Raw genomic sequence first — 21200 nt, 5'->3', positions numbered from 1 at the left:
AGAATATATCAGGATATCATCAATAAATACTATTACAAATCTATCCAGAAGCGGCTTGAACACCCTATTCATTAAATCCATGAATGCAGCTGGAGCATTTGTCAGTCCGAAAGGCATTACAAGGAACTCATAGTGCCCGTATCGAGTTCTGAAAGCAGTCTTAGAAATATCTTCATCTTTGATTCTAACTTGATGATAACCAGAACGGAGGTCAATCTTTGAAAAGTGGGAAGCTCCTTGTAACTGATCAAACATGTCATCTATACGAGGCAAAGGATATTCATTGCGTATTGTTATCTTGTTCAACTGCCTGTAGTCAATGCACATTCTCAGGGATCCGTCTTTCTTCTTTACAAACAGTACTGGTGCACCCTATGGTGATACACTAGGTCTAATTAATAAAACCCTTATCTAACAAATCCTGTAACTGTTGCTTTAGCTCTCTCAAATCTGCTAGTGCCATTCGATATGGGGGTATCGATATGGGTTGTGAGTTAGGTAGCAAATCAATGCTAAAGTCTATTTCTCGTACTGGAGGCAATCCTGGTAAATCCTCAAGAAATACATCAGAAAATTCTCTCACTACTGGTAAATTTTCTATACTAACTGTTTCCTTTCTTGTATCAGTTACAATAGTTAAGAGACCCAAGCAACCTTTCTTTAGAAGTTGTTGAGTCTTCATAAAAGATACAATTTTGCAAGTCTCTGGAACTTGACTCCCTCTTAGATTAAAACTGGGTTCATTTGGTATCTCAAACTTAACTATCTTTGCATGACAATCGACTATAGCAGAGCAAGAAGATAACCAATCCATTCCCATTAGCATGTCAAAGTCAATCATATCAAGTACAATAAGGTCAGCTAGAGTATCTCTACCCTCAACCCGAATCTGATAAACACGATACACGTATTCAGCTAATAGAGATTCTCCAACAGGAGTAGCAACTAGAAAATGATCATTCAATAGCTTGGGCTATCTACTAAATCTCAAAGCAAAGTACGAGGACACATAGGAGTGAGTAGATCCCGGATTAATCAACACAAGTGCACCAAATGAACAGACAGAAAGAATACCCGTCACCACTGCATTCGAGGCCTGAGCATCCTGTCTAGTAAATGCAAAAACTCTCGCCTGACCTCTACCAGCATTCCCTTGTCCTTGATTCACAGTATTACTCTCTCTAGCACCTCGACCTCTATTTCCTGTACCTGTAGCACCTGAAGTATTACGAGTAGTCTGAGTCGGTGCAGTTGATTGAATAGAAGCCTAGTTAAAAATTTCGGAGGCTGAGGGCAATCCCTCAAGTGATGTCCCAACTGGCCACACCGAAAGTACTCTCCAGTTAGAACACGACATTGGCCCAAATGTGATCTACCACAAGTTTGGCAGGCTAGAGTAGTGGCATATATCTACCCAGAATTACGACGTCCATAAGATGATGGTCCCTTATTACCTTCTCTGTAATGTGGTCTATATGTGAACTGTGAAGACATGTGTGTCCCTGTCTGAGAACCCTGTTGTTGTCCCTGATTTCCTGCTCTTCTATTTTCACCAAAACCACCACTGAAAGCCCCTCTTGTCTTGGCCTTCTTACGTAAATCACTAGATGTACGCTCCTCACGTCCCTTATTTTCAATCTTTCTAGCAAGGTCGACTACATTAGAGTAGGATAACGTCTTCATCTGTAGGGCTACTGCAGTGTATAGACGACCAATTAATTCATCAACAAACCTCTGAACTCGAGTTTCTTCGGTAGGCATTAAGTGAGGAGCATATATAGCCTGCTTAAAGAACTTAGTGTTATATGTTGACACATCCATATCTGGAGTCTGAACCAATCTCTCAAAGTCTCTAGCATATTGTTGCATCAGACTGTCTGGAAGAAAATGATTCTTGAACAACTTAGTGAACTCATCCCATGTCAGTGGTGGTGCTCCTTCTGGCCTTCCTAGCAATACCGTTTCATACCATGTGTTAGTCATATCCTCTAGTTTGTATGTTGCGAGCTCCACGGCTCTCTCTCACTAGAACATCCAAGAGCACGTAATGCCTTGAGTGTCCCATCCAAGAAACCTTGAGGATCTGCTGAGTTATCGGAACCTGTGAATTTTGGTGATTTCAATTTCAGGAACTCGTGTAGGGATACTTCCTTATTCCCGAAAGGCTGAGTCTGTAGGTGTTTGTGTCTGTAAAGTAGCATGCTGAGCTAAACTTCCGCCCTGAGTAGGCACCAATGCCTCTAACACATTCAATAACCTTGCCACTACATCTGCAGGTAAGGCAACAGTAGGTACAACAGTTGGCACTAGTGGTGGAGCATTCTGAACTCTCTGCTTTTGCACTTGATCTGGCATAACAGCTTGGGTTTGACCCATGTTCCCAACTTGAGGTTGAGGAGCAGTCTGTCTTCTAGTTTGATGAAGCCCAACTTGACCGCCACCCTGGGTAGCACCACATCCAGCACCATGTCCAGCAGATGAGGGTGTGCATGTCCTAGCCATCTGCGAAAGAAATATTCCAAAGTCAATCTCAAGTTACTACTCACACTACTCACATCGGGGTTCACATTTGAGTCTTAGTTTGTGAATTTATATTTAATCATAGAACTAGTGAAATAATTCAATAGATGAGGGGAAGAAGGTTAACCTCTTGAGCCAAAGGAGAATTTTAATACTTTCAATTTCAACTCTCAATTCTTCTTAAGGTCTTTGCCCAAAGCTTTCTTCTTCTTCTTCTTCTTCTCTTTTCCCCCTTTTTCTTTCTCTGTTCATTTTTCTTTTGTTTTGTTGTTTGAAGCTTTCTGCTTCTTTTCCTTAGAAGGGTGCAGATAACCCTTTTTAAATCTTGTATGAGTTGTAATGGGCTTCGGCCCTTTGTCTTACATTCCTTACTTTTTTCCTTTTTTTAATTATTAGTTCTTATTTTATTTTTAATAGACGGTTGCTTATTATTATTATTATTATTATTATTATTATTATTATTATTATTATTATTATTATGCTAATGATCAATACACCCTTATTAAAAATATAGGGTATTACATAGAGTGTACGCAGACCTTACCCCTACTCATGAGGGTAGAGAAGCTGTTTCCGGGAGACCTTTGGCTCAAAAATGAAAGATCTGTAACAACAACAGAAAACATACAAATAAGATCAGCACCGTAAGTGACAACAAATAAGTGGGAAGGACAATAACTATGGCAATAATAAAAATTGGAAAAAAATATAAAATAAAAGTAAAAAAGTTAATAATAATAATAATAATAATAACAATAATAATAAACAAAAAATAGAAAGTGTGATGGAACAATAACCACTAGCAGTCCTATATAAAACACTATCAGACTAGCCAGAACAATTCCTAGGATAGAAATCTGAATGAGATTTCCTTTAAACAATTAATTAAAATCTCAATAATCAGACAATACAATTCTAAAAAGCAACACAAAAGAGAAAGACAAAGGTAAAACAAAAGAACATCAGCTTACAACTAATTCTTTCTTATACTAACACATTTTAGCCACTATTTTCCCCTATCGCTTTCAAACCAATTGGTTCTCTATCCGAACGAAAAGGAAATATTGCACTATAATCTGACTTGTCCAATTTTACCACATCAAAACTTGAATTTTGTTCGTTGTAAAACATTAATTTATCCAAACCCATCATTAGAGCAATATCACTATCGTAAAAATCAACTGGACTTGGATATTTTATCTCTCTTTTAACGGTTTCAATCTCACACTTCTTTCTCCTTATTCCACATATGGTTTCTTGTATTGTCAATACACCAAAGCTCTAACATTTCATTCCGCGATAGGCAAATAAATCCCAGCTTCCCTTCGTACTCCACCAGTTTCTTGTCTGTATAATCTTTATTTTCGGTTACTGGCTCTGGAAGTGAGAATCTTGGACGAGCTTCTTTGCCATTATAGTTTAAGACTAATACGTGATCATCGTCTGTGAGAAAATAGACTAAACCACTTACGTTAACGGGGAGACAAGAGGGTTCGAAAAACACGTCGTAAGGAAGTGAGATTATATTTGTTCGTCTCCAGGCAAAAGTCTCAGAATCGAAGATTTCACAACAATAATTGCCAAGCCCCAAACGCCTATAAACAAAGATTCAAACGAAAGCAAAAACCAATCAATGAACAATGGATATATGATTTTGAACATAAGAAAATTATGGTGTAAATTTTACATACCTACGACGAGGTGGTGAGTAGTCTTGTGACAAACGAATAATCTTGAAATGTAAAGGACTTGATTTGAGTACCACTAGAGCAATCTTGACCGTCCGATACCTCGTTTTTGGATTAGGCAACACTTTCCATTCTCGAGTACTAGGTTTACAAATATAGTACATGTGGTTACGATTCTTTATTCTTCTCACACAACACAAGACCCCTTGTTTTGAAGATGCCTCGATCTTTGTGTTGCGATAATGGTTGAAAATTTTATATTCAGGTTTATTCAATGGATCTTTTCCAATACAATCGTCCATTGAAACAAACTCTGTAACGTACTTGTTATTTTCTAAACTTTGAACGAAGTAACCTAAAATATTATTTGTTCTGTGACAATATACTTGCATAAAACCTAATTTATATGTCAAGTTTTTCCACGTCTTGTTAACTACTTTGCAAGTATCTAATGTTTCCAAGGAAGTTCGAGTTAATATCTCGAAAGCCATATCAGATGGAAGCTCTGAAGAAGCCATTAATGGAACTCTTTAAGGAGTTAATAACTAGAGAAAATAAAGAGTGTTTGATTAATGTAAAGAAAGATAAAGGATTAATGAATCTTGAATCAGTACCTCTCTTTGAAAGTACTTAACTAATTTATAATAAGAGGAGTACATTGAAGTCTTGAAGATAAAGCAGATAATTAAGTTCATATATTATAGAAGGAAAAAAAATAAAATAAGAAGCAGGGATTTGATTTTTGAGATTTATCTTATGGTCAGCAACTTTTCCTTCTTGCTCATACTTAGTAGGCGATTACCATATTTTCACTTTATAATAGTTTGTGATCACGACTACGAGAAGTGTATTGAATATTATACCTTTTATAAATGTGGAATGAATTATTTTACCAAATCAGAACTGAAGAAAGAAATAGAAAAGACACAAATTTTTGTCCCTAAATAATGTAGCAAGATCAGATTTCGCAGGGTGGTATATGGTTTGCTCATTAATTTCTCTTGATTAATGTAATTTTTCTACTAGGTAGATTTGAAGGATTTGGCAATTTGCAAGTCGAAAATTCTGTGTTATCCATTATTAAAAAAAGGTTAAGTTTTCTATCATCGTAGTCTTTCTCATGTAGAAAAATGTTAATTGTTTCGTTTCAGTGAAAAACATGGGTGAATTAGAGCAAAATAATAAAAAGAGGATGATTATGAATTGTTTTTTTTAATTCTAAAAAATTGTATTATCTTTCTTTCAATTTATATGATACGATTACCATTTTAGAAGTCAAATGGTGTTTTTATTCAAAATTCTTATTTATTTTAAGTTAGTTAACTATAAAATTGTGACTTCTGGTACTTTTAAAAAAAATTAAGTACATCATTACAAAATTTAGAAGTTAATTTCAAAATGAAAATTGATAATTAGATTTTTGTACTTTAAACTTCGAGGAAAGAAGTAAAGGAGAAAAGAAAATTCTCTAAAAAGGGAGATATCTCAAGTATAACTTTGAAGGTAATGGATATTTTTAGTTTACTTCTAATCTTGAGATATATCATTAGTAAGAAATTGGTATAGAACTTTGCATAGGGTAAAATCAGTTCGTATTAAATATTCGTATAACAGAGCGACACGTGGAACCGAAAACAGATGAAAAGCGAGACATGTGGAAACCGATATCGGGGCAACAATTTCAATTGGCACCAAGAAGCCCCCCGAAGGGAGTGTGGCTCATAAAGACAAATGAATCTCTGTCACCCATTAGCATTCAATGAAGAATATTCTGCAGTATTAAATACATAATCCGTTATAGAGAATATGGCATTCATAACCTGCCATTACACATTCTTCAATAGCCCTCATAATTGTCATTTAAGAGGAGCTAGATCCTAGGACCTTGTTCCCTAGGTGCAACTATAAATAGCGATTTTAACAGCAGCCATTGTAGTGGGAGGAATTTTCTGACAAACTTATGCTACATACTACTCAAAAGCTCAATAACATTCCATTTCTTACTTATTAATATTACTCTTATTGCCTTCGAAATCTTCACTCTCGAAATCATACTATTCACTGTCTTATCTCGATTTTAACTATAAGTCTTGCATTTATTTAATTTACTTATCATTTGAGGATCAAATTGATTCGCTTGCCTATGAATCATGTACAAATTCAACTGTACTATTTTACGAGTAAACAATTTGGCGCCCATCGTGGGGCTTAGACAGTTGCGTAATTGGGTTGATCCTTGCATCTATTACTAATATGTTTAATTCTTTGTTTCCTAGCAAAAATCATAAAACATGGTGTTGATACCCAATTTTTTCCTATATATTTTCAATCTGCAAATAACTTCAAAATAGCATATATATATATATATATATATATAATCATGTCCAAGTATTTTATTATTTTTTCCATAATTTTAAAAGTTTAAATTGATTTATTTTCTCCCTTTTTATCCATAAAAACTTCAATAATTATTTTCAAAATTATTGTTTTGATAATTCATCTATGGTATTTCTATATTTATTCTAAAATATGGCTAAAGTAATTTTCATATATTTTTACAATTATATTTAGTATTTTTAAAGCTAAATTGCACATAATTGCAATATTAGTCATTTTAAGGTTTAATTGTGTTTTATATGTATAAAATCGGATCCTGCATTTTTAAATTGTTAATTAGGTATTATAAATCACTTTAGTATATTCAGTTTATTTTTCAGAAACTATTTACTATTTTTTATAAATTAAAAAGGAAAAATTGGCTATTTAAATAACAGTCCATTTGTATTTCAACTATAGCCTAAATCAAACCCCAATTCCCAACCCAATTAAACCCACCCGACCAAGCCCAAACCCAATTTTATAACCCAACCCACCTACCCCATTCAATCTGGACCATTGATCATTCAGATCAACGGTCCCCATTTCCCCTTCCTAAAATAAACTCAAACGACCCCCTAACCTAATTCATTTCCTACCAACCTGCCGCCCTTGAATCCCCTTTTCTCTCCAATTCTCTCTGAAACTCAACTTAAACCCTAGCCGACGCCACCCAAATTAACCCTAATCCTCTCTGATCCCCACTCAATCCATGGACTCCCATGGCTGTTTGAGACGTATATATGTCTCTTACGTCTCCTAGTTTCCTATTTTCATAATTTCATGGAAATATCTCGAAGAGATCTAGTCCAAACCTTGCTCAACTTCTATCCATGGTCTTTTTCCGGCCATCCATGGCCGTTCGAGTCAGATCCATGGCTTTTCCGTCTAAAACCGGTAACGATCTAATGTTCTCTCATCCTTCTTTGGGTTCTCTGAAACCCTAGCTCTTGAGACTTGTTACTTCTCTTTAGATCTGTCTTCGATATAGGTGTATCCATGGGTTTTAACCTACTTTTTTCTTCTTCTCTACTATTTTCTGAAAAAACCTAGTTATAAATCTTCCGATCTTCTTTAGATCTGTGATGGATCTATGGGTTCCTTAAAGTTTTCATTTGTTTTCCTCAAATGTTTCTCCGATTTCAGACAGTTTCTTTATTTTACAAACTAGGGTTTCAAAATCCTTTTGCAAAAAACGATTTCTTTCTGATTACCGTGATTTTTAGCATGTTTAAACGTTACCTGATTCTTTCCTTTTGGCTCGATTCATTTTTGTCAAGAAACCCTAATACGTCTGGGTTCTATTCGAAGTTTGAATTTGTTTGCGGTGTGTGACTATTATGAACCTTCTGGGCTCTATGTGTGTTCTATATGCTCTTGTGCTTCCTGTTTTGATTTGTTCTTAAGGTTTATTTGATTTTGTCCAACCCCATGTCATTTATGGGTCCGACCATTTATTTTACTGATTGTTCGCGCAATTTATGGCGATTCTGTGTAATCTCCTTAAACCTACAGCTTTGATTTTGTGTGTTTTCCATGTAACTCTATATTGGTTTTTCGAAATTGCTTCCTTACTTTTGTGATACTTTCCTTGGTTAGTACTGATTCCCTGTGATTTTCAATCTCATCCGTGATTCTTTGAACTAATTTTTTTTTAGAATCAAATCGTACTCTGTCTTGCTTATGTGCTGTTCATTAACGTGTACTTTCCTTATGTTAAAACTATTCTGTACCTAGTCCTCATTACATGTTGCATGCTTTACTATTCTTATTATAGTAAAATCAGTCTCACAAGCAATTCTTTTCCTTATTTGATACAACTTGTACTCGTTTAAACTATGACTCCCTAATTGAAGGGAGTCTAAGGCTTTAATTGATTCTAATTTGCATTATTTCTATAATTATGATAAGTAAGTACTTGTTACCTTATTTTCCTGCATGTTTTCAAAACTATTAATACTCTATCATCTCTTCTTTAAACACACAAACAATTATTTCAGAACACACACATATACACTCAAACTCTCTCCTCTTTCTCTACTACTTGTGCTACTGCTTTGTCTAGCCGGCTGAAAGCCAAGGCTAGACTGTGGAACTCTGATTGCTTTAATTTTTCTGCACTTTGCTTCTTCAACTGGTATGTTCCTAGTTTAAATTCTAAAACTCAACTCTATGTGCTCCATTGTTTGTCAATCCCTGTCTCTTTCTATACTGACTTAATGGCTCATGTTGTTAAATTGCACTTCTTGTTTATTGCTTTACTCAGTATGCTTAAAATTCTGCCATCATTTGTTCAAATATAATCAGCATGTTTACTTGTTCCTGTTTATGTCTCTCAATTAGCATGTCTCATAATGTACTTGATTAACACCAATTCATAATTAATACTCCCTCCGTTTCAATTTATGTGAACCCATTTGACTGGGCACAGAGTTTAATAAAAGAGAGAAGACTTTTGAACTTGTGGTGTAAAATGAGGCACATATATATTGTGTGGCTATAAATAATTGTATAAAGGTAAATTGTTTCCAAATAAGGAAAGAGGTCATTATTTTTGGTATGGACTAAAAAGGAAATAGGTTCACATAAATTGAAACGGGGGAGTATTATGTTTCTGATTTAGGTCCTCTATATCCCAAACCCGTACTTCCCTGCTTGTAACTGCTGAAGCTGTACTACTCTTTGAACTTGTTCTGTATGTGTTGTTGTTGCTCCCATCCCCTTTCCCTTTCAAAAACCGTTTCCACTAAGCAACTCTTCTGCTGTTTTGCAAACATTTATCAAACATGCTATTTTCAAAACTGTTTTCCAACTCAACTCCTTTTAGTCCATTGATAATAGGCTAGATTTATGTAATTTGGCGATTGTTTATGCCCCAGCTTGATTAAGTTTCACTGCTATAATATAGTTAAATTATGTTAAATTGGATCTAATTATGAATTTCACATGTTGTAGGAGTGCGCAGCATGTATAAGGACTTAAAACTATGATTGGAGCTAAATTGAAGCAAGAAAAGCCCCTTGAAGCTGAGTACGTGTGTAGATGAGAGAAAGAAGTAATGAAATGAAGACCTGGACTAGTGCGTCCACTAGCGCGACCGCGCTAGCCCAGATGGTCAAGGCAGAATGATAGGGCATATGCGCGGTCACTAGCGCGTCCATTAGCGCGACCGCGCTAGCCGAATTCCAGAAAAGTAAATTTCAGGGGTAAAATTAGACGTTCGGGGGCAAAATCCACTTAACCTATAGAAGGTCTAGCTCCCCCAAGAGACGATTATCAAGGTTTTCATAGCTTAGTTCAAGAAAAGGAGAGGCAAGAGGCAAGGAGGATAATTCAACATCGAGTTCTTCCTTTCTTCCTTTTGTTTTTATGATTTGTGATGAATTTGAATATTGTTATGATGAACCATAGTATGAGTAGCTAAATATTTAGTCTAAGGTTTTGATGGAACCTATTGAAGGATGAACTTCTTGTTATGTTAATATAGGTTGCCTGATTTAATCTCTATTTGTTCAACTATGTGCTTGTTGTAGTTAATTGACAGGATCCTCAATTAGCTGTGCCTATTTAGTGTGCATAACTCGGGAAAGAGTGCATATTTAGGTAATTGTTGAACAACACCACTCCCAAAGAATATAAAGGATCAATAACTGCGAGTTTAAAAGCAGGATTAGGGATAACGAAGACTTGGGTGCAATCTAAATTGAGCTGTAATAAACACAGCCAACTAGCGTATCTCGGGAGAGTGCGTCTAGTAAATTATCGTGATTACTCGGGAGAGATTTACGGTAATAGGAGTGCTCATGATTGATAGAGATGATTTGGTGATTCTATGTGAAGCATAATCGGAAGGGATTCCATCAATAGGGGAAATCATAACCTTAGAACCTTCTATTAATTGTTTACAACTCAATCATAGTTAGTTTTCAGTTGCTTAGTTATATTCATTTGTAGTTATTAGAAATACCCTCAATTGTTATTTTCAACGTTTGGGAAGTTGATTCCGTGGAATTTAGTAAGTCTAACGAAAAGCAATTGATAGGTTAATTCCCTGTGGGTTCGACTCTGGGCTAAATACTCAGATTATATTTGCAACGTCCGCATGTCCTTTTTATAAGGCATAGTTGGGCGTGATCAAATTTTGGTGTCGTTGTCGGGGAATTAACGGTGTTATCAATTACAATTGAAAGAAATACAAAAATTCTTCGTGTAGTCAGTTTTCTCTACACCCAATCTATACATTGAAATTTTAACGTTTGTTGACTTGAGTGTACATGTGCATGCCTAGAAACTCATCAAGAACTGGTAAAGTATTTGAAGCATTATCAGATCCCGAGAGAGTTTCAAGGCCTTGAATCGGGACAATCGGAAAAACAAACAACTGAACAATTCGAACCAGACATGGGGGATCACGAAATAGACCCAGCTATACAATCGCGCTAGAGGCTGCTCTCTATGACTGGGCACAACCCACAGCTGAAAATCTAGCCACAACGATTGTAGTCCCGCAGATGCAGGCTGAATCATTTCAAATCACGAATAGCATGCTGCACTTGTTGCAAAACAAGGGACTATTTTCGGGGTCACAAATCGAAGATCCTCAGCAGCACTTGAAAAATTTTCTGTCAATCTGCAAAACCCAAAGGCAGCCTAACGTAACTCCGGAAGCAATCAAGCTGTTATTATTTCCATTCTCAGTGACAGGAGCTGCCCAGACCTGGATAAACTCACTCCCCATAAATTCCATAACAACTTGGGAGGAGTTAGTCAAGCAATTCCATAACAAGTTCCACCCATCCAAAAAGACTGCTCAACAAATTGATGAAATTTTTAGTTTTAAACAGAGACCAATGGAGACACTGCATGAAACATGGGAACATTTCAAAGGGATGCTGGTTATATGTCCGCATCATGGTATTCCAGATCTGATGTTGGGGCAGCGATTTTACATGAGATTGTCAGATAGCGTGAAGAACATTGTTGATGCTTCAGCTGGTAGAGCATTTTTGAGCAAAACATGAAGAGAAGGCCAGAGTTTGCTCGATAAGATGGCGCAGAATTCGGGATGGACAATCAGGAATGCACCTATCACTATAGTGGTTCACTTAGTGCCCTTAGATCTATCCAACTCTATGGCTGAAAATATGGTCACCTTATTGACACAGATGAGTATACTCATAAAAAGGTGGAAGAGTCGGGGTAGAAGCAGCAGGTACATACCGTAGATACTACCAATAGGGGCTTGTGCACATCTTGCATTAGTCAGCCAATTGGTAACCAATGGAATACAGAACATGATCATCATCACTACCCTAAAGACATGAACTATGTGTCTAATTATGGAGGCCAGAGACATGGTGGTCAGAATTAGGGCCAGCAAAATCAGTCGTACAGGACAATCCAGCCACAGTTCAACAATGGGAACATGGGAGGTATGAGACCTCCTAAAAATATGGTACCTTACCCAAGGCCACAGGATATAACAATCAGAATCAACAGCAGGGGTATCACCCTCCTCAGCAGCAGCATGGTGGATGCCAGGAAGATGGGTTTGCTAGACTTGAGGCAATGATGCAGCGGGTTATTGGGTCTAATGCAAAAATTAGTAAGAGAGTAGATGCACATGATTCAGCTATCAAGAATATTGAAGTGCAGATGGGCCAAATTTTAATGTCTCTGAACAATCGTCCTCATAGGACATTACCTGCTGATACCCAGATAAATCCAAAATATCAAGGCCCGAAGCAGCTGATGGTAGTGAGTCTACATAATGGCAGAGATTTGGATATAGAGCAAGAGAGGGCTCGAGAAACCAGACAGGTTGAGACACTCATACTAGTGCCCATTGAGCTGGATGAGTCAACGAAACTGACAGAAGTGATAGTCCAGCCTGCCCAGGAAGAAAATAACATTCAGATTAAGACTGAGAAAGAAGCTGAGACAGCCCAGGAACCAGTCGTTGAGGTGGCAGCTGACAAAGATCAATCCCAAATCATTGGGAAGAAGAGACCTCCTGCACCATTCCCTCAGAGGTTGGCTATGTACCAAAAAGAGGAGCAATATAAGAAATTCTTGGAGATGCTGAAACAAATCCAGGTAAATATTCCATTGATTGATGCTTTGAAAGAGATGTCTGGGTATGCAAAAATGATGAAGGACTTGATGTCGCGAAAATTTGATTTCCAAGACTTGGCTACAGTTACTCTTACTCAGACCTGTAGTGCAGTGGTGACTAGACCAATTGCGGAAAAGCTATCTGACCCAGGGAGCTTTACAATTCCATGCACTATTGGTAATTTTGCTTTTGCTAAGGCACTGTGTGACCTAGGGGCCAGTATAAATCTTATGCCCCTGGCGATTTATAAGAGGCTGGGGATTTGAAGAGCTAGACCCACCACTATATTGTTGCAGCTGGCTAACAGGACTGTAAAAAGACCCTCTGGTATCTTGGATGATGTGTTGATTCAGGTAGGAAAATTTGTGTTCCCTGCTGATTTTGTGATCTTAGACTGCAAAGTGGATGAAGAGATTCTCATAATTTTGGGAAGGCCGTTCTTGGCCATTGGGAGAGCTCTCATAGATTGTGAGACTAGGGAGCTAAAGATGAGATTGAACGACGAAGAGATAACATTCAATGTGCAAAAATCTATGAGGTGACCAAGTGAATTCGCCAATTGCTCTCTTATTGATGTCATGGATGTAATCGTAGAGACTGATGATGAGATGCTGACTATTGAGGACCCTCTTACTGCATGTCTGATGAATGTAGATGAGGTAAATGGAGAAGAACTGGCGGAATGGGTGTTGGCATTAGAGGGCAGAGGGTTCTGGGATAGAACTCTTGAATTTGAGCCTTTGCACTTAAAAAATAGAGAAACTCCTCCAGCCAAGCCATCCATCGAAGAACCCCCAAAGCTGGAGTTGAAGCCACTGCCCACCCATCTCAGGTATGAGTTCCTTGAACCTGACTCCACATTACCTATTATTATTTCATCTAGTTTGTTAGATGTGCAGGCGCAACAACTCTTGCAGGTACTCAAGGAGTGTAAGACTGCCAATGGGTGGACCATGGCAGACATAAAGGGGATCAGCCCCGCCTACTGTATGCATAAGATTCTATTGGAAAAGGGGCACAAACCTTCCAGGGAATGCCAAAGAAGGCTGAACCCCAACATGAAGAAAGTGGTGAAAAAAGAAGTGATAAAGTGGCTAGATGCGGGAATCATTTTCCCAATCTCTGACAGCAGATGGGTTAGCCCGGTTCAATGTGTGCCTAATAAGGGTGGCATGACGGTAGTAAAAACTGATAACAATGAACTGATCTCTACGAGAACCATCACGGGCTGGAGAATTTGCATGGATTATATAAAGTTAAATCTAGCCACCCGGAAAGACCACTTCCCTTCATTGATCAGATGTTAGACAGATTGGCAAGGAGGTCACACTTTTGTTTTTTGGATGGGTACTCAAGGTACAATCAGATCTCCATTGCACCAGAGGACAGAGAGAAGACCTCATTTACTTGCCTGTATGGCATTTATGCCTTTCGGAGGATGCCCTTTGGCCTATGCAATGCACCCGCCACATTCCAAAGGTGCATGATGGCCATATTCACTGACATTGTGGAGGACATAATAGAGGTATTCATGGATGATTTCTCAGTTGTGGGGAACTCATTTGATGAGTGCCTTATAAATCTGACTCGTGTGCTGAAACGGTGTATCGAGACTAACCTGGTTCTTAATTGGGAGAATTGCCATTTCATGGTACAAGAGGGCATAGTATTGGGGCACCAGGTGTCAAGCAAAGGAATTGAGGTGTATCGTGCTAAAGTGGATGTGATAGCAAAGATTCCGCCTCCAACTTTAGTCAAGGCAATCAGGAGCTTCCTCGGGCATGCCAGTTTCTACCGGAGATTCATAAGAGACTTCTCAAAAATTGTCAATCCTCTCTGTAAGTTGTTAGAAAAAGATCATACCTTCTTGTTTTCTGATGATTGCATGGTAGCATTCGAAGAGCTGAAAAAGAGGCTAGTCACAGCACCCATCATTGTTGCCCCCGACTAGGAGCAACCATTTGAACTCATGTGTGATGCCAGTGACTACGCAGTGGGGGCAGTGTTGGGACAACGGAAAGACAAGCTAATGCATCCAATCTACTATGCTAGTAGAACGCTGAGTGGAGCCCAACTGAACTACACGGTGACTGAGAAGGAGATATTGGTTGTGGTGTTTGATTTCGACAAGTTCAAATCATACCTGATTGGCTCTAAGGTAATTTTATACACTGATCATGCAGCTCTCAGGTACTTGATTGAGAATAAGGAGTCTAAACCACGCCTGATTCGTTGGGTACTGCTACTGCAAGAATTCAACCTCAAAATTTGTGACCGTAAGGGCACAAAAAACCAAGTCGCGGACCATCTATCGCGACTTGAGGGAGCTTAAAACTCAGTCGAGATTGAAGATATTCTAGAAACCTTTCCAGACGAGCAGCTGCTTGCTACTAGCCTCGAGGAAGTGCCATGGTATGCAGACTATGCAAATTACCTGGCTAGTGGTATAGTTCCCCATGACCTTTCATCTGTACAAAAGAAAAAGTTTTATCGTGATTGCCGCATGTATTATTGGGATGAGCCTTATCTGTTTAGAATATGTGTTGACAATATGATCCGAAGATGTGTCCCCGAGATAGAACAGTCTTCTGTTTTGCAGGCTTGTCACGCATCGGCGTATAGAGGATATTTTGGAGGGGTCAGGACAGCTGCGAAAGTGCTAGAGGTCGGATTCATTTGGCCAACAGTGTTTAAAGATGCGCACTAATAGGTGAAGGGCTACAATGAATGTCAGCGAACCGGGAACATTTCTCGTCGCCATAAGATGCCCATGAACCTGATTCAAGAGGTGGAAGTGTTCGATGTCTGGGGGATTGACTTCATGGGACCCTTCGTCAGCTCCTTTGGCAATAAGTACATACTTGTTGTTGTGGATTACGTGTCCAAATGGGTAGAAGCTGCAGTGTTGCCCACTAATGATGCTAGAGTGGTGGTGGGATATTTGAAGAAGAACATATTCACCCGTTTTGGGACCCCGAGAGCGATTATCAGTGATGGAGGCACCCACTTTTGTAATAGAGCCTTCGAGAAGTTGCTAGCAAAGTATGATGTACGCCACAAGGTGGCTACCCCTTATCACCCGCAGATCAGTGGACAGGTGGAAGTGTCTAATAGAGAGATAAAGAGTGTATTGACCAAAACTGTAAACCCCACAAGAACTGATTGGGCGAAAAAGCTAGATGATGCACTCTGGGCTTATAGAACTGCTTTTAAAACACCAATTGATATGTCCCCATATAAGTTGGTGTTTGGGAAGGCCTGTCACTTGCCAGTGGAACTTGAACATAAGGCTTGGTAGGCACTGAAACAGCTGAACCTAGACATTGAGGCTGCGGGCACAACGAGAATCACTGAATTGCATGAGCTTGACGAGTTCTGACATCTTACTTTTGAGAGCACAAGGTTGTACAAGGAAAGAATGAAGAAGTTGCACGACCAGAACATTGTTGAGCGAGATTTCAAACCCGAGGACATGGTATTGCTCTATAACTCAAGATTATGGTTGTTCCCTGGTAAGCTTAAGTCACGATGGTCTGGTCCATTTCGAGTGGTTGAAGTACTCCCTTCAGGGGCTATAGAGATTGACTCAGAGAAAGACTCTCACACGTTTAGAGTCAATGGGTAGAGGTTGAAGCTATACATATGCATGAAAGAACCAAAGGAAGTGTCAGAGATCCACCTGACGGAACCTCAGAGGTCGAGTGAGCCTTGAATGCGCTTGTCTGCATCGTGCCGTGATGTTAAATCAGGCGCTGCATGGGAGGCAACCCATTGAATTGTTGTAATCATCGTGCCACGACATTAACTAAGGCGCTGATTGGGAGGCAACCCAACGATAGTAATCGTTGTTAATTGTGAGTTTTTAGGACGTGCTAACCCATGCAGGTGATAATGGGTGGGTGATAAGGCCATCGAAAGTGGTAAGAACAGGTGAAAAACATGAAAAACTCGCCCAGGAGCGACGCCGCGCATATGGGCAAACATTCTGCCAGGGCTCAAAAATATTAGCACACTCGCGCTATTGAACACGCTACCGGCCATGCTACTAGCGTGATCGCGCTACTGCCACGCTACTAGCGCGATCGCGCTACTGGCCGCACTAGAGGCCGCACAAATGGGCTTGTGTTATGCCTGGGCTAGAGCAACCGCGCTACGACCACGCTAGTTCCGCCCAAAATCTGACAACTTTTGTGTTATATTTTCTGATTGGTTTTAATTTTTTATGTTTGTTTTTTTCCTTTATTCTAATAACCCCTCATCTAATAAACCCCTCTTAAATCACAAAATCCCTCCCCCTCGGTACAACCATCTTCAAGACCCCTCCCTAACTCTAACCCCCCTTCTTCTTCAAAGAACTCTCCTCTTCTCCAACATATTCCCTATCCTCATTCTCTCAAGTCTCAAGCCCCCTTCATTTCTACTTTTCTTCTCTTCTCCCCACACTCTATCACTACAGGTATGATCCCCTTGTTCTATTTTTCCTTTTTCTTTTTATACTTTTTAGAATTTTGTGTGTTTTTAGAGTTGCATTTATCTAGTTGTTTTTCTTTGTTGTTGAGTAGTGGAATTAGTAACATATGTTGTCATGTTTGTGGGTGGTGAGATTGGTGGGGGTGTTGCTTCACTTAGTTTGTGAATTTGGAATATATTGTGGTGGGTTGAGGTTGTAACATGTGTGAAATGGGGTATGAGTGTAGAATGCCCACAAGGTATTTGTGTAAATACCTCAGTGAATGTAATTGTGTAGTTGTGACCACTTATGCATGTGAAGTCTGAGTAACTGCATTGCGTCACAATTTTGTTTTGGGCTGTGCTAATGTGCTCCCGTTTTTCAGGTACTATGACTCCATCTCAGAAACGCTGCGCCACAAGTGCCTCTTATAGCAGTCAAGATGGCTCGTCCAGGACACACGGGGCAGCCCCTGCCCGCCCCTTTGATAGTAACAGATTTGTCTCTGCCAAGGCTCAGGACCTCTTTGCGGATAAGGCCTCTAAAAATCCAATTCTGGAGAGGGGTATTGACAAAGGATCGGTCCAGCTACACTTCCATCACATGTATACTGAGCTGGTGAAACGGGGGTTGCAAACTTTCATTAACGAGCCGGGCAAGGGCAATGTAATGGTTGTTCGAGAGTTTTATGCCAATGTGAAGAAGCATGGCAATGGCGTAGTCACGGTGCGCCGAAAGGCGGTGAATGCCTCTATTGAGGCGATACGGACGGTGTACTAGCTGCCCCCTCCTGTGGATCATTATGATGACTATTATGAGGGGTATGGCCGAGGACACACATAGTGGGGGAGGTTCTTTGAAACAATCTGTGTACCGGGGAAGGAGGTGGTTTGGATGAAATATGGTGAGAAGTTTCACTCCTCGGCACTAACCTTTGAAGGGAAGTGTTGGCTTTATCTTATCAACAACCATCTGATTCCGTCCTCCAACACTATGGAGGTAAATGGGCCCTGAGCAGCTTTGATTTGGTGCTTCATCAATGGTCACAACTTTGATGTGGCCAGATTGATGCATGAGGAAATGTTCATCCGTTATCCAGTCAAAAGGTATGGGTTCTTTTTCCCTTCTTTGGTTACTAAGCTTTGCAGGGAAGCTCGGGTGCCCAAAAATCTAGCTGTGGGTAGGCTAGTACCAAAAGAATGCAAGTTCCAGGCTGACAAGGTAACCACGGGTAAGGAGCCGGCGCCAGCAGGTGGGGAGGATAGTAGTGGATCTAATGAATCGGAGGAAGAAGAGGCCGAACAGGAGGACGTGGGGGCAGAACCACATGCCCATGAGCACAGTGCAGCAACTGCAGCACCATCGGGGACTGCAACATCTTCTGGAGCTGCCCGGTTATCCCATTTCATCGCTTTGGATTAGGAGATGGATGGGTTGAGTACCTCAGTCACTAATTTAGGTGCCTGCATAGATACGGTGGCTGACCGGCAGGTGAAGTCGGAGAAGAAATTCTTAGGCTTGCTGAGAGCTCTAGGTCGTGCATGCAATGTGAACCCAGACACTGTCTCCGATCAGGAGTGATATTTCAGGGAAGTTCCTTTACCTCACTATTCTTTAAATTTTTATGCCATGAGGACATGTCTACATTTTAAGTGTGGGGTGGGGGATACTTCAATGTATGTATGTAATTGTACAAATTGACTGTTTGATGTTTCTTTGGTTTGTTTTGATTGTTTTTGGTATTTTGAGTAATAGTTTCATTAGGTAAGTTTAAAGTAGGTAAGTGGCTTATTCCGATGACGGATCTCTTTCGGCGGGGTTCTTGAGGGACTAAGTCGAAGAAAAAAAAAGGAAATATGGAGACTCTTCCTGATGACGGATCCTTTAGACAATTTTCTTGAGGGAAGTAAGTCTAGAGAAAAGACCAAAAAGATTTTTTTTAGGTAGTGTAGTAACTCCCCTTTGGTTTTTCTTTAGGCCACGGTTCTTTTCCAAGGGTTTAGCTTGAACCGGGTATAGGTAGTTTTTGTTAGTTTGTTTCTTTTTTTAGTTTTTAGTTAGGATTAATGGGCTACGACCTAAAATCGAAAGAGAAACCCTTAGCGTTGCTACACCTGAACACAATAAACACTAAAGTGTAACGCTAGTCTCAGTGGTTGATTCTTGCTAAAGTGCCTTAAACTGTATGTTTGTCACTGACTTGAATACTCAGAAGAGAGTGTCTTGATAAGCCAATCTGGAATGAGTCATATGCCATGTGTGTGTGAGTTTTACTGTATTCCATGATTCACATTTGATACCTAGAACTTGCCCCGTGTGTTTGCAAAGCGAAATAGTAGTTTCATTCAGTCGTAGAAGTGATATAGGTATTTCTTTGTTGAGCCAGACATATAAAGTAAACCCACCTAACTGTAATACATCTTAGTTAACCTCGTTGAGCCTATAAGCCTTTTTTTTGGCAACCACAATGCGAACCTTACCCAATTGTTGAATAGCCTTCTGTTTGAACCCTTTTACCTCCCATAAGCACTTGAATGGTGTTGAAATTATGCAAAAGCAAAAGTGTGGGGTGGTGGTTTGGTTTTTGAGTGGAACCGTTGAAATAGAGAGAAGGTGCAGTGTTTGGAAAAAGGAAAGAATAAGCGCCACTTAGAAAAAAGAAAAAAAAGAGTAAATGTAGTAATCGATAAGTGGTGGTTTGTTACAATTGCGCCTAATGGATGGGGTTGTTGTAAATAAAAAGTGGTGGAGTGTTTGGTTGACATAAGTATGGTTTTGAATGTTAATGTAATTGTATTAAAAGTGCTTAGGGAGGTTAGTCACTATATCCAAATATATCCTACCCGTCTCTCAGCCTACATTACAACCACGTGAAGTCCTATTGATCTTAGACTAAGTGGGCTCGATTAGTAGAGTAGTACACTACGGGAAAGCCTATGGTGCATCTTTGTGGCATGTGAATATTGTTTTTGAGAATGAGCGAATTTTGTCTATCTAAGTTCCTAATTGTTCTATATATCATTATATGTGGAACTACTCTCTGGTGTGATGTGAGGGTATGTGATTCATGAAGGAAAGGCAAGTCTTGACTTCTGTGTGGAGTAATTTGAGTAAGTATTGTCACACCTCCTTCTTCCGCCCCCGAGAGGGTACAAGAGAGTTTTTTCCAATTAAAGGACAATCGAAACGGGATTTATTCATTTATTTCAGAGTCGCCACTTGGGAGATTTAGGGTGTCCCAAGTCACCAATTTTAATCCCGAATCGAGGAAAAGAATGACTCTGTATTACAGTCTACGAACCAGAAATCCGGATAAGGAATTCTGTTAACCCGGGAGAAGGTGTTAGGCATTCCCGAGTTCCGTGGTTCTAGCACGGTCGCTCAACTGTTATATTTGGCTTATTTACCTAATTTTTAAACAATTAAGAACTTATATGCAAATTTAGCATTAAACCGCTTTTATCATTATTCTTATTATTATTTTTATATAAGAATTGCAACGTCGTGAAAACGCATCTCGAACCACGTCACAACCAGTGTTCACGTGATTTGTTGACGCATTTTGACTTCGTCAAGATCGGGATTTGGGTTACATAAATGCACACCCGTATTTAAGAAAATAACTTTATTAAATATGCGCCAAAATACTACGCGTTATTAAACTATTAGGTAGGACTGTAAAATTTACTAAATGGCCCATCCCGGAATCTAAATATTTTTTTTTAAAAAAAAAATAAATAAATAAGATTGGAGGACCCTGCAAATTTTTTATTGTTTATATTTATTTATTTTTAGCAAAATCCTCCCTCATTTTATGAATATCTTTTAATGACTACTTTTTATTATTACTAATATAAAATCAATCTCTACATACTTAAAAACAACATATTAAATACTAGTTTAAAACAAATATTAACGTAAAGTAATATTACTAAAATTATAATTATAAATACACCATGGAATTGTCAAAATAATTTATATATATTTTTTTAAAAAAAAAAACTAATTATCCCATAGTCAATTAAAACCATATTGTTAGATGACTTGAGCT

The 21200-nt window shown here is 39.0% G+C and overlaps 2 protein-coding genes and 1 non-coding gene across 3 annotated transcripts; 1 reads left to right on the top strand and 2 right to left on the bottom strand.

The window, feature by feature from the left end:
* Positions 1 to 391: 391 nt before the first annotated feature.
* LOC138870281 (uncharacterized) lies at positions 392 to 1983 on the bottom strand. The gene is made up of 3 exons (XM_070148077.1): positions 1455 to 1983; positions 1075 to 1218; positions 392 to 945 (listed from the first exon to the last, which is right to left on the bottom strand). Exons 1-3 carry the CDS (start codon positions 1981 to 1983, stop codon positions 392 to 394), a joined length of 1227 nt encoding a protein of 408 aa, XP_070004178.1.
* A 9412-nt stretch (positions 1984 to 11395) lies between these two features.
* Positions 11396 to 11502, bottom strand: LOC138872330 (small nucleolar RNA R71). The gene has a single exon (XR_011400786.1). It is a non-coding gene; the product is annotated as a small nucleolar RNA R71 (small nucleolar RNA).
* Positions 11435 to 13241, top strand: LOC138870280 (uncharacterized). The gene is made up of 4 exons (XM_070148076.1): positions 11435 to 11579; positions 12061 to 12680; positions 12798 to 12896; positions 12996 to 13241. Exons 1-4 carry the CDS (start codon positions 11435 to 11437, stop codon positions 13239 to 13241), a joined length of 1110 nt encoding a protein of 369 aa, XP_070004177.1.
* Positions 13242 to 21200: the final 7959 nt, after the last annotated feature.

This window comes from Nicotiana sylvestris, chromosome 6 (genome assembly GCF_000393655.2).
Source record: "Nicotiana sylvestris chromosome 6, ASM39365v2, whole genome shotgun sequence".
NCBI classification, from domain to species: domain Eukaryota; kingdom Viridiplantae; phylum Streptophyta; class Magnoliopsida; order Solanales; family Solanaceae; genus Nicotiana; species Nicotiana sylvestris.
This window is presented reverse-complemented; position numbering and strand designations above follow the sequence as displayed.